The sequence below is a fragment of the Botryllus schlosseri genome, chromosome 14 (assembly GCF_051294905.1).
Source record: "Botryllus schlosseri isolate E-star chromosome 14, Bs_hap1, whole genome shotgun sequence".
Lineage (NCBI taxonomy): Eukaryota > Metazoa > Chordata > Ascidiacea > Stolidobranchia > Styelidae > Botryllus > Botryllus schlosseri.
The window spans coordinates 4,327,122-4,344,510 of NC_137249.1; the positions used below are offsets into that span (position 1 = coordinate 4,327,122).

The window sequence follows — 17,389 nt, forward strand, 5'->3', positions numbered from 1 at the left end:
ATCCGTAAGTATACACATATTGACTTATTCGACACTGTCCGGTGCCCATATACGCTCGGGAAGTCATTTCACGCGATACATTGCTTTATTTTGCATCAATTTGAACTGTATTCTACACGGCTAATGTTCCATGAATGATCAACAGTAGTCATAGAAGCCAACAGTAACTTCGTTTGCCATCTGAAACAGATATATAACTGCCTCTATATGATGTTGTTATCACAGGCTCGGGCACAAAAATAGCCCAACTCGCACGCTCATTTGTGCGGTGTTAGGGCTGGTGTCGGCTAAATACAAAACTAAGCTCCATGATAGGGATATTGATGAATATGCCAGGATAATGGCTAACCATATGTATAGTTTGCTATTGCCTGAAGCAATTCTACATCTGTTTGAAACCCCAACGAGTCAGGTCATCTTATGCAGCCATGATTTTTACGAAATAAGGTATGGTTCTTTCACGTCAATTTGAAACATCTTCTACGTGCTAATCTTCGACATAAGGACTGTTATAGAATAGTATGACCAACAAGTCATAGAAGATAACTGTAATAGGGTAATAGGGTAATAGGGCACTGGACGCCAACAAATGGTTGCGATCTCAGACACCTTGTCCTCTCCTCACCCGGTGACCTGTGGTGTGCCCCAGGGCTCAGTACTTGGACCGGTCCTTTTCACCTTATATGTCAACGACATTTTTGAAACCTCCTCATTGAACACCACACTGTTCGCTGATGATACTCACCTCCTCTCTTCCGCATCTTCGACGGCAGAGCTAGATGCCCTGACTGGTGACCAAATGCCCAAAGTCCATGAGTGGACGGCCCAGAACAACCTTTGCATAAACGCCTCGAAATCGCAATTGCTGACAGTAAATTCAAAAAATAACCTAACCGTTAATATCGCTGGTCAGCCCGTTTCCAACACAGATAATGCCAAATATCTCGGAGTTTTACTGGACTCGAACATGTCCTGGAAGAGTCATATTCAGTCCCTAGAAACTAAATTATCACCGAAGTGCGGCCTGTTCTACAGCCTTAGGCGCTTCATGCCAGCATGGGTTCTTCTGATACTCTTTAAATCCTTAATCCAATCGAAGATACATTATGGCATCCTCTGTTGGGGGGCTGCCAGTAAAACTGCACTCAAGCCACTGCAGAAACTACAGCATAAAGTACTCCGAATCATAGCTAGGGCCCCGAAGGGGCCTGGCTGCCCATCCAATAAGTCGCTGCTGAAGAGATTCGGCGTCCTAAACATAGAAGATATGCGGAAACTAGAAATCGCCAAGTTTATGTATCAGTTTCACTGCGGTCGTTGCCCCGAATACTTCAATGACTTCTTTACCTCTGAATCAAAAGCGCACAAGTACAACACACGCGCGTCCACGTCGTCCAAATATCATATGATCGACCGAAAAGATCATCGCTCCATCAAATATGCCGGACCTGACGTGTGGAACAGTATCCCGCCGGCCATCCGACAGTCGACGAGCATGTCCACATTCAAGTCGAAATACAAGCAATTACTACTAAATAAATACAGTACATCCTCAAGATTACCGGACCACGACTGACCTATCGATCTCGCTTCCCATGACATGCCGCCCTATTTCTTGTCGCATTCTTTTTCTATACTATCTTCTTCACTTTCATTCAGTGTGCATGCCTCCTCTTTACATCGCCTAGGCCAAGGTGGGTGTCAGATTCCATAGACTACTCCTTGTCGCTTCGACATCTTCCTGTCTTTTCATTGTATCGCATTTTTGTGGTGTATTGAACTGATGAAATTGCTAATAAACCAATGATGATGATGATGATGACGTCTAGAACGGGAGATACAATGGTTTATATTTCAGGCGATCACTCACGCTAACATCATTACAAATTCCATCTTGCGGGAAACATTTTTCGTGTTCAATCTGCATTTCAAGCAGGATATACATTGCAACATTAGGTTATACATGGTCTGATGTATGCGTATTTATAAGAGCAATACATACAAACCGATTGTAATCGTTTATGACCAATACAGGTCTAGCTATCTTGGATTAAATATCGACTCCGCTGCGTTAAACAGTCGCGGTCTAGTATACTAGACCGCCGGTCGCAAAGGGTTTCAGGGTATGATGAGTGTTACTGCGTGTACGACTGTACGACGTACGTACGACGTACGTTCATGAATGTGATTGTGGAATTACACCGTCAATGATGTGATGCCCATATTGTTCCAAAATATGTGGTTTCATATGTTGTATTAATATTGTCGTGAACCGGACTCTCCGTATACTGTGTAGTACACTGCACACTGTACTGCAAGCTTGTTTCATTATATGTAATACTATGTATGTAATATTATGTACGTACCGTAGTTATAGTCGCCGATTTACGCGGTGGCGGCCACCTCGTACGAAATGCTCAAATGCCCAAGTGATTTGTGACCAGTAATTAGTAATCAGGCGAATCGACGCGACCTCGTTGGAGACGTCTTCGTTTTCGATACGCGAGTGTGCCAGGCGCGTAGCCACGGGGTTTCGGGGTTCGAATCCCCCTGTTTGAAACGCGAAACCCCGTCATTTTGAAAGGACCATTCAAACGTTAATATTCAGTTGCCATTCAATAATTTTGTTATCAGTGTTTCCGCGGCCGATTCGTCGCTAGTCTGATTTATCGCATCTCGAACAAGCCTTATTCTGCAGCCTTGAACAATCGCATTTGCAATAGGCCCAGTTCACACGGTATCATCGCTTGACTGCACGCACAGTCGCATCTTCATGTGAGTTTTTCGTTGATAAATCTCGGATTATCCACCGATCAAGGATAATCGGAGGATTATCATCGAAAAACTCACATTACTCCGCTTTTACTGGTCGGAATTGACTCAAATTTGTTTTGCATCGTCTTCGAAGACAGCTCAACAATATCGTAGAGTTGGCAAAAAAATTTGAAATTTTATTTTTTTAATTTTCCCGAATAAAATAAAAATTTTAATCTGCGGAGTCCTATACTTGTTAGAATTGAACCAAATTTGGTGTGCAGCGTTTTTTAGGGTAGCCTGACAATTTAATCAGTGAATGGCTGGAATTCGGGAAAAAAAATTATTTTTGAACAGCCCTACTACGCATATTCGTTTCTCTAACAAGGCTTTGCCAGTAACATTACCCGGGAAATGCAGCAATACAGCTTAAACACCGATATAATGAGATAACAATTGTCGAGACGAAAGCTACTAATAGGGAGTCAGACTCAAAACTCATTCATGGCGATACTGATTAGAATACACGCTCTCTCGTTTGCCGTCATCTATATTTCTTGTTGTCTGCTCGATACATTCGTACCCTGGAATTGTCCCACAATGTCATTTTCGAAGTGCTATTTTGTTATTAACGTGCAGTATGCCATGCCATTGTCAGATATTGAAGCATCACGAGATTCTGGGTGGCACAAACTCTGAATTTATTCGATTCGTTGGAACAGGGAACCTATATTCCGATAAACTTGATTGCTGGACGTACTCGTTTCGACAACAACAATATCCAATATTAAACTATTGATCATTTGGTGCACAGTCGATTTCTATTGATAAAATCGCGGCATGTGGATGGAACTGGAATTAATTGTGGCCCAGGGGTGGCCAAACTGCAGTCGTGGAAATGTAATTGGCGCGGCCGCCAACACGTAATTCAATTAGTATGTACTGGCGGCCGTCGATTTTGGTGCGTATAATAAGCCGATATGAAAACATATATTAGTCCGGAGTTCACCGGTAATGGGCAAGGACAGTTTAATATGGATATTTGGCGACTATCATGCCCAGGAATGCGGCCGTAGGCTGCTCAAGTAATCGAAATGCGGCCGTGAATAGCAAAAAGGTTGGGCATCTCTGTTCTAGCCTATAGTCGATACATTAAATACAAATAGGACGTTATATTGTTCCTAGATCTATTTGCGGCATATACACCAATGTACTCCAAAAATGCTTAGCTAACGTAAATCGGGAAATGCACCAGTGCAGCCAAAATCGCTGTTTTAATCTGCGAACAATTGCCGCGATGCGAGCTACTCCACCCGAAGCCAGAAACCGCAAGAGACAATTGCTGATTGTCTGCGCGATTTCGCGTTTGTAATCATCATTATTGTCTGCTTGAAACCTCATATTCGAGAGTTGTCGTGTGCTACTTGCCAGTGCGACAGTGCGTAGTGTATTTCGTTACTCACACGGCTCATTGCGCGTTAATAACATTGACGCAACTCCAAATTATCAGTGACGTAAATTCTGATTTTTGTTCGATGCGTTCCGTCGTACCGTTTTAAGATTCCATTTAATAAGGGCAATGAGGGCAGGGCCGGTACTATAACGTCACACAAATGGTTTAACGCTGTACGTACGCGCGGCATGTAGTAAAGTGCGTTTTAGTGCGACGATGACGTCATCGATAGGGAACAATTATGACGTCACAAGACTTCGCCACCTCGTAAAAAAATAAAAGTCGGCGCCTATGACCGTAGTACAATCGTATACGATTCATCCATGAAACTGTACGGGTGGAGTGCGCGATACAATTTTTATTTACGCATTGCAATAATTTCGATTCCGATATATAGAAAGACTCGGTGATTCACAAAATCCATCCTACGCGACTGCCAAGATATATGATGGTCAAATCTCAAGTGGTTTAAATGAACGTAAGAGTCTCACGACTACGCCACCGCAGATAACAGAACTTGCTATCTCCGAACCACACGGAAAATTTCTCGCCTCCGGTGACTGTAGATTGCTCTTGTTTATATTAGCTTATTTTTCTAAATGAGACCACTCAGTTGAAGTCTCCTTATACGTAATAAAATGAACTAGGATTTTTTCATGAATCCGCTTGTTGTGCAGATCAGTAATGTAAGGTAAAGTAATGGAAGGCCATTTGGAATATGTCAAAGAGCATATAGTTAGGTATTCGACGTTACGAGGTCAGAGCATATGCTGCAGTTTGCCTGAATGTGACGAATGTTCCAATTAACACTACGGTCAGAAAGGACTTGGTCCATAACGAAAATCCTACCAGGATGCGATATTTTTGCGACACTCGAACCCCGACATCAATTTTAAATAATACTGACACGTGCAGCATAACTATCATAAGCCAAATAGCTGTAAAGCGTATATAGGGTATATTTGTATATTTGTTTTCAGTGTAGCCTACATTATGATGATGATATAAGAAAAATGCCCGACGCTTGATCTGTGGATAATTTACATGATTGACAGCCAGAACATACAGAGAGAATTGTACGGTATTTCTTGAAGCGGTGATATTTCCGAAATGGACGCGAACGGTAGCATTTTATCGCAGTGAAACATATTATTTCGTACATTAAAATGCGTTCGTTATTTAGAGGAAAAGCCATCATTTTCCGGCAAATTAAATTCTGATTCTCGGGGCGAACAGCTACGCGTGTCAACCTCAACTAAAACCGTCGTATTTTGGGTTCTTGCCGTTCTGATAATATCTCTGCTCATCACTTCCATCACCACTTTGATTTTACTGCTGCAGGTAAATTTCTGAAGGTGTAGCCAGGGCCGTAATAGCACTTCGTCATCCCCGCCCAAAACGTTGGCCTTGCCCCCCCCCCCCCATATGGTGACAAACCGAACTTCTGGGGGGAGCTTCGCCCACCAGACCCTCCTCAGGCTATACTCTGTTTACCGCTATTTATCATCTACATTGGGTGTCCGTTTAGTGAGTCAGCTTTTCTCGTTTAAACACGCGAAGCGCAAGAAAATTCTATAGTTTATGACTGAATCGGTCAATATCATCGTGAATTGCATATATATTGCTTTCAATTTCTATTCTCTCTCTGCTCAAGTAACCAGATTTACCGGTAGAGCTGAGTGTAGTGTCTTTGAAACTGTAGAGCCCGTAAACAATAATTGAACATCTTCGCGCGGGCGGACCCGTTGGTATGACTTCGTTACATGATGTTATTTCGTGACCTCTTGTCTGCTATATCAAAAAATATAGAATCGCTCAAACGTACTAAGATCATGCGATTTCAGATTGGAATTACTTCACTCGCATATAATTTTTCCCTGCCGGATGGTATTTGTCTTGTGAGGTTCAGATTGCCAAGACAAGAACATTCGGCGCCATAGTCATTTAGGCGTCTATGTACAATTAAACTTACATGTATTTTTTTTACATATATAACGAAGTTTTCGGTCAGCATAAGAGCAGTCCTTTTCGGCCAAGGTTTTCTTGCAGCCGATCGTTCTGGCACACTTCTTGGAGTCGCATGTTACATGGCCTAAAACTGTGTTGGTGCGTCGTGGCGCGGTAATGGCCAACGCCGATATGCCCATTTCTATAAATCTTGTGTATTTCTTCTTGGGGGAAGAGTACCCAATATATAAGACATTTAGCAACTTAAAATTGTGCGTAGCCCGAAAATCTTTTGAGAAAGTTGCATAAATTTTCAAAAATACGCTATAATGTATGCTAATTCACGAAATAGTTTGGGGCCCCCCTTTGAGCTCGTCCCCCCCAAATGGGGAGGGGGGTTGGGGTGCGGCAGTTACGACCTTGGGTGTAGCCATGGGAAAACCGACGCTCTTGTTGCTTTTAAACGCGTTGATATCAATTGTGTCTTCATTCCAATTCTACGATAACACCTGACGAGTGTCAGCCAAATACATTCGTGGTTATTTCAATATGAGCATTGGAGGTGTTCAAAAATAACTTTTTTTCAAATATCACTGGCTACTTGATAAAATTGTAAGGTTGGCTAAAAAAAACTATGCCGACCAAATTTGTTTCACTTCCAACCAGTAGCAGCATTGCTACAAGAGAAGAAAGTTCTGGATTTATTATATAAAAAAATTAACTTTTTCAAATTTTTTTGTTCACCCCATGAAATTGCTAGGTTGTCTATAGAAACGATACACAGCAAATTTGGCTCAATTCCAACCAGTGGAAGCGCTTGCAGTCGAAAATTTGGATTGGAATAAAACTGTAAATACTATTTTATTCAAACCCAAATTTTTCGACTGCAATAACTCCGCTTACACTGGTTGGAATTGAAATTTAATTTGAAAAAAGTTATATTTTAACACTCCTAATAAATATACTATAATCTATTGTATATTGACGTTCGGTACCCCCTAAAACCTCTTCAAATACTTTGATGTCTCATTGTGGAGACATGATCTCATTTCAACGCTGATAATAATTTTGATGTCCCCCTGAAAACATAATGTTTCCAACTGAACGCATTGGCAGGACCGCAGATCGCAATCCATATTAGCCCATAACCTGTTCCGTGTGTACACTCCGTGTGGTTTTGTATCCGCGTGTGCCTTACAATTCTCTGACTAATCAAATTCTATTTTGCAGCAGCAAAGAGAGATGGCAATTAATTCCAAAGTATCATCCTTGTCAGGTAAAGTGTTCGTTTTCACGTCAATAATAATGGCATCGCATCGAATCCGTGAAATATCTCATCATGGTGTTCGATCGCTTTCTTTTATGTTTGTTCATTATGTAGTAAACCTTCGATCTTCTATACTTATTTCAGAGTCACAACGCGATGTAAATTGGACGGATATGTACGAGCTGTTGACAGCAGGTAATACACCTTTGTCACAAGACGAGGATAATACTTTCTTACATCGAAAAGATATTGAGCAATTTTGTTTACAATGTGAACAGAATGATCTTAATTTTTGTTGCGTGATAAACTAAATCGTGGCGATACAATTTTAGATACGATAAGAGAAACGTTGAATCGAACGATGGAAAGCGCTCTTAAAAAGCAGCGAAATCTAATCCAGGAACAAATCGAGAGTAAGGACCAATTAGTTTATTTAATTTTTGTTGCTGTTCGTTTGCTATTTCAGTTGGATGAAAATAAATTCTGTCACGCTCTCTCTCTCTGTCGATTTTCTGCTCCTCGAAGCAGATATGTGCGTCAGGTCTTTTACTCAATGAACTTTATGAAATTTCACCAACAGAAATGGTTCCCCTGCCGGATGCTGATTTCTTGTTTCGTGCTGGAAATAAAGCTTTGAGCAATATGAGAAATTCGACAATCCAGACATTGAAAGGTTGCACTACGGTAATTTATTGAACGGAAAATGACACTGTGACCGTTTCCTATATCTTGCAGGCGAGCTGAACATCACTAATCAGCAATTGCGAGATCGCATCGACTCTCTCCTCTCACATCTAAACGATACCGTTCTTCTGGAGCGATTGAAAGGTTATAGAAAAAATAAAAAAATCAGCCACGAGCTGGCGTCTTTGCTGATGAATTCGTTATTGTTAAAACATGCAGAAGAGCTTGAAATCGATCAAACGCATATTGACATGGCAGTGCATCGAGCGGTGAAGAACATGTCGAGAAGTCAAATCGCATTGATTCGAGGTAAAGCAAAGTGACACATGATTGAATAATAGTGTCGACTGTTTGATTACGAAGTGATTGCTTCGCCGTGATCAATTAATTATTCACACTTGATTACTCCATGATCTTAATTACTCGGCCATATAACTAATACTTATTTTCCAAACCTGTTAGTTGCCCACGAGCAAATGTATCAGCGGCAGCAATGAACGTTATGATATGAAATGAGACCATGCGATTTTGATGCACCCTATGAGTTTTGAATATTTGTCAAGGATATGTGCAATCGCAAATGACATCTGAGAGACCTCCCTCAATAACTCGGGAAACAAGAGCAGCAGATTAGCTCGTCATCTGTCGTAAAATTCAATGGGACTGCATATATTCTATTATGCAGACATAGGCTTAATGAGATATTATTATTTGAGATCTATGTCTATATCGACTGGAAGACCAACGGCAAAAGTCGCATTCTCTATAGAAACCAAAAGCCAGCTGGCGCATGTAGCGAGACTTAACACGTTTTCAACATTATAAGTATTGTCGTATCATGTGTAAAACATTTTGTGATCGTTGTTGCGGTTGGTTTATCTGGGAAATTATTCCGATCATGCAACATCTTACAGGTAGGGTAGAGTTTAAAACAACAATAAATTTAAAACAAACACGTTTAAAACAAGGCCCTTTTTTAAAACATGTTTTTTCTAAGCCATGAAGTCACGCATATTTAATTCTGACATCATAGTGGATTGATATTCATAATTGAAAATATAGGGTAAATATAGCTACTTTGACGAAATAGGCTTCTAACCCCTGTCATATACGGACCAAAAATATATTTAACCAAGACTACATCGTCTTACAGCATGTTTGCGGTTGGCGGTCATCATCATCAGAACATTCATTCCGTACCAATGATCCATACGTACTATAGCTGTTGAACCGACTATTTCGTGGGTTCTAACCATATCGTATTCGTCGGCTATATCGGGTAGTAATCGTCGCCCGTAGGCTCATACAACATGTTTTTGGAAAGATTTACACAGGCATAATTGTACATTTGTACAACTCGAAAAAACACAATTTTTTTAAATGCCTTCGTTTAAAACACTGTTTAAACTTTGAAACGTGTCTTAAACAAAGTGTTTTAAACAACCATTTGTTTCAAATACAACCCTGCATACAGGCATGTGCCAAATGGTATATGAAAAGAAATGCTACTGGCTGATCAAATCCGGACCGATATCTTACAAAAGAGCCGAGGGATTGTGCGAGAGGAGGGGGGCAACGGCAGCAAATATTTACGACGATGGCCATTACAAAGCTACGATGACCTTTCTGAGACAAGGGATGCTTCCGATGGATACAGTGTGGATAGGGATGACAACAGACACGCAGGTATGGCCGATATTTCGATATTGCCACATAGGAGTTGCTTAAATAACTGATCGGCTTGGCAGCGTAAAACTGAGAATAAAAATCACTCCTATTTCAGACTCGCAAAAATTATCTGGTGAACGGCGAGGTATCGAATTTCACGATGCCATGGGCGACAACGTATCCAATGTCTGGTGCATTAAACATGCACCTGGGACTGAAATTCAAGTACAACGTTACGGATCCTGACCAAGGCTTTTTCAATGCAGATGTGGCTGCCACTCGGCTCGGTATAATTTGTGAATTGTGATTGGAAAGCCGATCAGCAGATCTACCATATACTGGGAAATGAGAATGCGAGCCTTTCGGCCCCAAAGTGACCACAGATATATGAAAATTTTACCCACGACTTGTTATAAAGTCATGTGACAAGAAATTTCGTGAGAATCACTTATAGTTATGAGTGCCAGCTCACAAAGTCCAGCACGCGTGCTCTCTATATTAACTACTTTACCTATACAATAACAACATTTTATACAGACAGTGTCGTGGACAGTAAAAGCACTTTCTAGTACAGCTCCCACCAAGCCAAAATTCCAAACAATTCAATTTGAATATTCATTAATTCGGATATGTAGACTGTTGAGCCTAACTTATTAGATCTATATTCAATATGAATCGAAAAATACTCATACATGTGTTTAAAAACTGCACATGTACTTTGTACTTACATTTATACATATGCTATATACATGGATGTGCGGAACGAGAGATATAGAAGACCAAGTGCGTCATCTAGATTTTGGGCTACGTCACTTCGGTACCATCATATTTTCAAACATCGCTGCAGTAACGAATTTAGATAACTGCTTAAAGCTCCGTTATAATTGTATATATTTACAGAGCATTTGAAATTTGCATATGTACGTGTTTGCAGAGAACCTTTTATAATAGTTCGTGTGAATATGAGCGATAATCTTTCATCGGTCCGCACTATCCCTAATATAAAGGTCCCATACAGCGCAGTACCGATATCCGCTGACTCGGGGGCCATGTGAACAGGGTATGCTATACATAGGGATACCGCATACCATATATCCTCTTTTAAGAGTATTGTTCCTATTTTTTCGAAAAATGTAAAATGTCATTCGAGGACGCCCAAAAATGTCCACTTTTTTCTCAATTCGTCCTCTTTTTGTAGATTTGAGAGTTAGACGACTGTGTACAAGGACAACTAAAAAATGACACAATAGACGCGAAAACTGAAGTTCGATGGAACTGAAGGATATTTAGCAAGAAATTGACACAGAAAACACCGATCGCCGGTAGTTTGACTATAAAAAGGTCTTGGCAACTGTTGTGACGGGTCGTTCAGTGTCGAAAGATTTACCTGTTGTTTTGCCAACCCAATAACATTAGCCGTAAAAAAATTCCCGTTTTCTCGTTCGCTATTGTAACTTTTATAACTTGTAAAAAGTGTCCTCTTTTCCGGATATCAAAATATGGTTTCTAACCTTTCCTGACCTGCTGAACACTTACATTAATATGCAGGGCCGTAACAGCACCTCGCCAGCCCCCCCCCCCAAACGTTGGTCTTGGGCCCCCCATATGATAATAAACCAAACTTCTTGGGGCCTTCGCCCCCCATACCCACCTAACGTTGTACACTGCGTTTATCGCTACTTATCATCTGCATTCGGGGCCGTTAGCTGAGTCGCCTTTTCTCGCCTGCACGCGCGAAGCGCGAATAATTTATATAATTCATGATTGAATCGGTCAATATGATCGGGAATTGCATACATATTGCTATAAATTTTTATTCTCTCTCTCTCTGCTCATGTAATCAGATTTACAGGTAGAGCTGAGCAGTGGCGTAGCAGCCACTTGGCGGTTCTGGCTCTGCGCCAGGGGCGGCAGGCTCCAGGGGGCGGCAAAATGAGGCTGCACAAGTGCACAGTGTACACAGCCGGCTAAAAGCAGCGTAATTGGTAGTCCTATAGCTGGCGTCCCGTGAGATAAAAGGTAATCAAACTGTTCTCAATCGAAAGCTAGTGTCGCGCTGATTCCGAATATGTTAACATAGCAATGGAACCATTCCAAAATAGCCGTCAAGGCCGATTGTTTCTAACAATCGGAGTGCCGCAACACGATGACCAATTGACCATGATAATGGAAATTATATCGAGCGATTAATCGGAACAATGCCGATTTTCTGACCAGCATTTAAATTGTATTTCCCGAATCAGGGCAACAATAGCTTTCGATTAAGATCAGTATTGTTAAATTTGAGCGCTCGGAGGGCCTGGCCAACTATAGGATGGCCATGGCCATGCCCATGACCAATTATGCTACTTTTAGTTGTCTCAGCAGGAGGCTTGTCCGGGAATTCAAGTGCGACAACTAAGTCGCCCTTCTATCCATAGGTTAGTGATCTATACTCTGGGTGACGATTTGGTACAGCGCTCAGACCGAGATAGCTGTGAAGGTAAACCGGTCCTAGGAACTGTTCAAGTTGGTAATAATTGTCCGATTGACAGATTGACAGAAATACATTCGTTCGCTATTTCTTGTCTTTATTATTTTTGACCTTATTAACGTTGGGACGGTGAGGCTGAGACGCGTTATATTGTTTGTAATAATTTTCATTGAGAAGATTGCTTGAACATGAATCTATGTCGAAATTTGCTGCGGTCTACTTAGGGGGGGGGAGGGGGCATTTTAAGCGAGAGTCAGGGCGGCAGCACATGCTGCTACGCCAGTGGAGCTGAGTGAGGTGTGTTTGAAAAGGTAGGACCTTCAATAATAATTAAACATCTTTGGACGTATACCCGTTGGCAGGATCGTAACAGCACTTCTTCAGGTCTCCCAAAAAACTTGGGTCTTGGGCTCTCATAGGGTGATAAACCTACCCCCAATCACGTTGTTCGCTTTCGCCACCTAAATAGTCGAACTGTTTAGTGAGCCAGAGCGAAGCGCGAAAATTTTCGATAATTCATGATAAAATCGGTAAATAAGATCGGGAATTGAATATATATTGCTATCAATTTCTTGTCCTCTCTGGTTACGTAATCAGATTTACCGGTAGAGCTGAGTGAAGTGTTATGGAAACTGTAGGGCCCGTAGGTATGACTCCGTAACATGATGTTATTTCGTGACATCCAGTCTGCTATATCAAAAATATAGAATCGCCCAAACGTAGGCTACTAAACTAAAAGACGCACAAGATTTCAAATTGGTATTTCTTCTCTGGCATATAATTTTTCTCTGCGGGATGGTATTTGTCTTGTGAGGTTCAGATTGCCAAGACAGGAACACTCGGCGCCAGTCATTCAGGCGCCTAATTAAACCTATAGGTATTTTGTATATATAACAAATTTTTCGGTCAGCATAAGGGCAGTCCTTTTCGGCCAGGGTTTTCTCGCTGTCGATCGTTCTGGCACACTTCTTGGAGTCGCATGTTACATGGCCTAAAACTTTATATGTCTTGGTGCATCGTGGCCCGGTAATGGCCAACGCCGATATGCCCATTTCTATAAATCTTGCGTATTTTTTTCTTGATGGAAGATTACCCCAAAATCAAGATACTTGGCAACTTGAAATCGCGCATGGCGCGAAAATTTTTTGAAAAAGTTGCATAAATTTTCAAAAAATACTCTATAATTTATGCTAATTCATGAAATAATTTTGGGCCCCCTTCGAGCTCGCCCCCCCCAATTGGGGGGTTGGGGTGCGGCAGTTACGGCCCTGCTGATATGTAAGATAAGCGGAACCCCAAACTTCATAAAGTCATAAAAGCAATAATCGATACCACAATACACATCTAAGTAAACATTAGGCTGCTATAGATTACTGGGGCACAGAATGTAGCCTAGTGTGCATTAACAGAACCATTAAAATATAATTTTCACGCAAAACGAAAACATGATAATGAATATTTATTGCAAACCAGTGACTTCGACTAGTTCAGATATTCAGAAAGTAAGTGTCATTCTATTGTTCGGTCGAAAGGCAGTTCTGTGTGATACCAATCGCTTAACAGATGAGCCAATAGTTATTGAAGACAGACTTAGCAAGTTAGCATTTCAGAAGAACGGGTTTTCGATTTCGAACCCCAATATTAGCGGCCTAAGCCACAACAAACCGTGGAAGGCCACCTAATATAGTCGATGTAAAGAGATGCACAATCGTTTTTAGAAAGTTTTACTTCCGCGTCATCACTGCAGCCAGTTCAGACAAAAAGGAGCATGCATTGTCATGTGTCCACCAAGTGTCCATGCATTTCCCGTTGTTCGTGCTAGACTCTTGGCAGCCCTAGAAAAAACAGTGCCATCACAATAGCTACTAACAATCATTACACATACACCCCTAATGGATGGGCTGTCACATAAACGACGTACCACAACATTCACACTTCGACTACAGATCTTGCCTGCAACCAATGATGGCAAAGACGGGCATGTCTGCACAAATCATATGAGTATGAGTTGAGTGTGTGTGTTTACTTCAGACCTGGGCAAAGTGCGGCCCGCGAAGCTATTCTGTGCGGCCCGCGAAAGGTTGCTTGGAATTCAAAGCATCAAACTTGCTTTTTGAATGACTAAAACCATAGGCTGTATCAAATGAGCAGGAAATTAGTTTACTTTGAAGCCTGTTCATTAATATGTCATGATTACGCTGCCTACTAACTTGGCGTCTGTAATCAAGATTCAAAATATAGGCAATCCGGCAAAGTATGAGTAGTCACAAGAAATCACTCTTCCCATATAGTTTAGTTCGAACCTTACTTGTTGCCATTGTCACATTACGCATTATACGGTATGTCTTTCAATTGGTACGTGATACGCTTCCAAATTCCTAATTCGCAAAACAAGTCAGTCAGTGCTCGCGATTACTATATGACTCATCATATCTATCACCTAGGGATGGTGTGAACGTGAGGTTCACGTTCGCGTTATGTGTGTGAACCTCGGAAATTTAGAGGTTCACGTTCACAAACCTTTTCTTATAGTACAATTTCCACTTCATTATAACATTTTTGGTTGAAATTTATTGCATTTCAACTGGGGGGCACTCTATGCATGGCGCTGGCAGCATAAAAAAAATCAACACCAAACTAGCATGCACCTTGAAATCTCAAAGATTTTACTTGCTTTGTTACAAAAGTTTGCTCGAAATATCCAGCTTTCGGTTTGTGAATATTTAGCGACTCTCTGCTATGAGCTTGACCCGCAATCACACAACATCAAGAGCGAAGTACACTACATGTAGGTAGTCAGCGAATGATGCTTATTCAACCAATCAATGGAATTGATATCGTTGTCTGATGTGGAAAATCTAGCTGGCGTACGGGGTCAATCTTGACTTCATATGTTTATTGTATCATAAAAAACAAATCCGTGCGATTGGGGTGTTGGTTACTGCTGTATAACTTGTTAATGGGGTAATATCGGTAGCAATTGTAGAAAATCGTTTTACACTCTGCTCAATATCAACGTAGCAATACTCAGACGCCGAATACATTGTCCGGTCTGGCCTATACCGTTAAGGCGTTAGCTGGTATTCCCTTCAAGTCCTCATCGAAATTGCCGGCAAAGCGACGGAGGATATTGATTTTATGGAATTATTATATCATTAGATTGCCCCAGTTGATACATTTGGCGACGTTTAAAGCTTCAATGTGTACTTCAGCATTGTGGCATTATGTGACTCGAGTCGTCGTTAGGTATCGTGTATACATTATCGACTATCGCTTCACTGAAACGTAGGGTTGGAATTAGCAAAATGACGTCACGTGACGTCATGAGGCTCACGTTTGCGTTCACACGAACCTTAACCTTTCAGAGGTTCACACCATCCCTACTATCACCCATAAAGGATTAATGGGCATGCCCAAACAAGAAAGCCGAAAACTGAAATTCAATGAAGTTTTAGGTTTAAAATTTAGAGCACTAGATATTTGTATACTAAAGTCAGGGGTATACCTGTCATTTCAGTTTTTGCCGAGCATGTCGCCGGGATTACAAATTTTAATTGAAGTCGTTCTTATGACAAAAAAACGAAACAGGGGAAGGCGAAGATCAGAAAAATGCAACATAAAAGCTATTAAAGCTACACACTGCTCGGAAAGCAGCGACCAAAAAAATAAGCTTTGTACTATTGCATATACATTTCAGTGCAGTGGTTCTCGAACTGAGCGGCGTGAAAACATCAGAAGGGTGGCGCGAAGCCGATATTTGATGAAATTCTTTTTTCGCGCTCTGCGCGATATACTTACAGCCTATAGTTATTGCTCGGTGTATTGCTCCGACTTTGAAATTTCAGAATTCTATCATCAACAGCAATGATCTTCCATGCCATCAAACTATCCGTTGGGATTGCTAGCATTCTGGTTGCACTTTATAATATTTTGTGATATCATGATAAGGGAGGCGTGAAATTGTTCCTATCACAAAAATAGGCGTACCTAAAAAAGTTTTGAAAACCACTATTTTAGAATGTTAATAGAAGAACATGGATAGGGGTTTAAAGAGAGGTAAAAATGTTTAATATTTAACATTGTTTCGAATCATGAAGGCGAATAGATATTTTATTAATTAACCGTCACTGTCTCATTACTTAATATCAAAACATTCACTGAGCAGCATTTATTAACAATTTAATTTAGAAATAAATCATAATAGGTTGGAAAATATAGCTCAAATTTTACACTTGGCCCGCCAAGGTATTTTCTACTTCTCATTTGACCCGCGGAAGAAAGTAATTGCCCACCCCTGGTTTACTTCCAGGGGAAGACCGGTTAAAAACCAGCTCTTGTCTAGACATATTAAACATACATTGACGTGTGAATGGTATAATAGACAAACGCCGAGATCTTGGATTTTAATTAATATACATTAATGGACAAGCAATGAATGGCCTCAAGGTTCATGAACAGGTTTGGCAGGCCTAACTTGCACGCACGTAGGCCCCTATTTTTTGTTCAGTTTTGATGGAATTTATTTTCAGAGCACCGAAAAGGGCGCTCGTATCGATTACCAATGGCAATGTGGGAAATATGTAGATTTTATATCGTGATACAAACCAGAATTACGAATCTGATAAAATTACCTCGTCGCTTCAGTGCCAAATTTTCATCTCTTATTACAGCGGAGGAAATCCCGACCTATTTTCGTTTCTCGACTTTCTTCTGAGTGCTTCATGATTTCAATATTGATCGTCTCGAATGGTAAACTATCAATAACATTTGCCCGAGAAGCGATGATGTTTTAGTATGAACTGAAATGAAGTTGGGGCGGCTTGGAGACCTAAGCCGTTAACACCCGCAGTCTGCCGTGAGACTTGAAAATCATGACGTGTAAATTGCAGGGCAGAATTAGCCTATACTACGATCGGTCGCTGGAGCTAACCTATTCGTATTTGCCTTACGTCCGTCCACGGGCCAACTTCACAAAAACTAATTTCGTCTCAAAAGTATAATTGCATTATGCACGAGTAATCTGTATACAATTACCCGCAATCTCGCATACGATAATGTGAATATGAGAGAGAGAGAAAGAGCTTCCAAATGAATGCACGGTACCAGCAAATACTTTCCTTCGCCTAATAACATAAACCGACAC

General features: G+C 41.0%; 1 protein-coding gene across 3 annotated transcripts; it reads left to right on the forward strand.

Annotated features, from left to right (window-relative positions):
* Window positions 1-5,154: 5,154 nt before the first annotated feature.
* LOC145455687 (uncharacterized) lies at window positions 5,155-11,599 on the forward strand. 3 transcript variants are annotated; one of them, XM_080333668.1, is made up of 10 exons: window positions 5,155-5,330; window positions 5,391-5,548; window positions 7,388-7,430; window positions 7,566-7,616; window positions 7,754-7,834; window positions 8,002-8,094; window positions 8,157-8,249; window positions 8,325-8,414; window positions 9,580-9,791; window positions 9,889-11,599. In XM_080333668.1, exons 1-10 carry the CDS (start codon window positions 5,318-5,320, stop codon window positions 10,078-10,080), a joined length of 1,026 nt encoding a protein of 341 aa, XP_080189794.1. In that variant the 5' UTR covers window positions 5,155-5,317; the 3' UTR covers window positions 10,081-11,599. The 3 variants fall into 3 exon arrangements, with proteins under 3 accessions (XP_080189794.1, XP_080189795.1, XP_080189793.1); XM_080333667.1 differs by having other exon boundaries at window positions 5,156-5,330; window positions 7,385-7,430; XM_080333669.1 differs by lacking the exon at window positions 8,002-8,094 and having other exon boundaries at window positions 7,385-7,430.
* The last annotated feature ends 5,790 nt before the right edge of the window (window positions 11,600-17,389 follow it).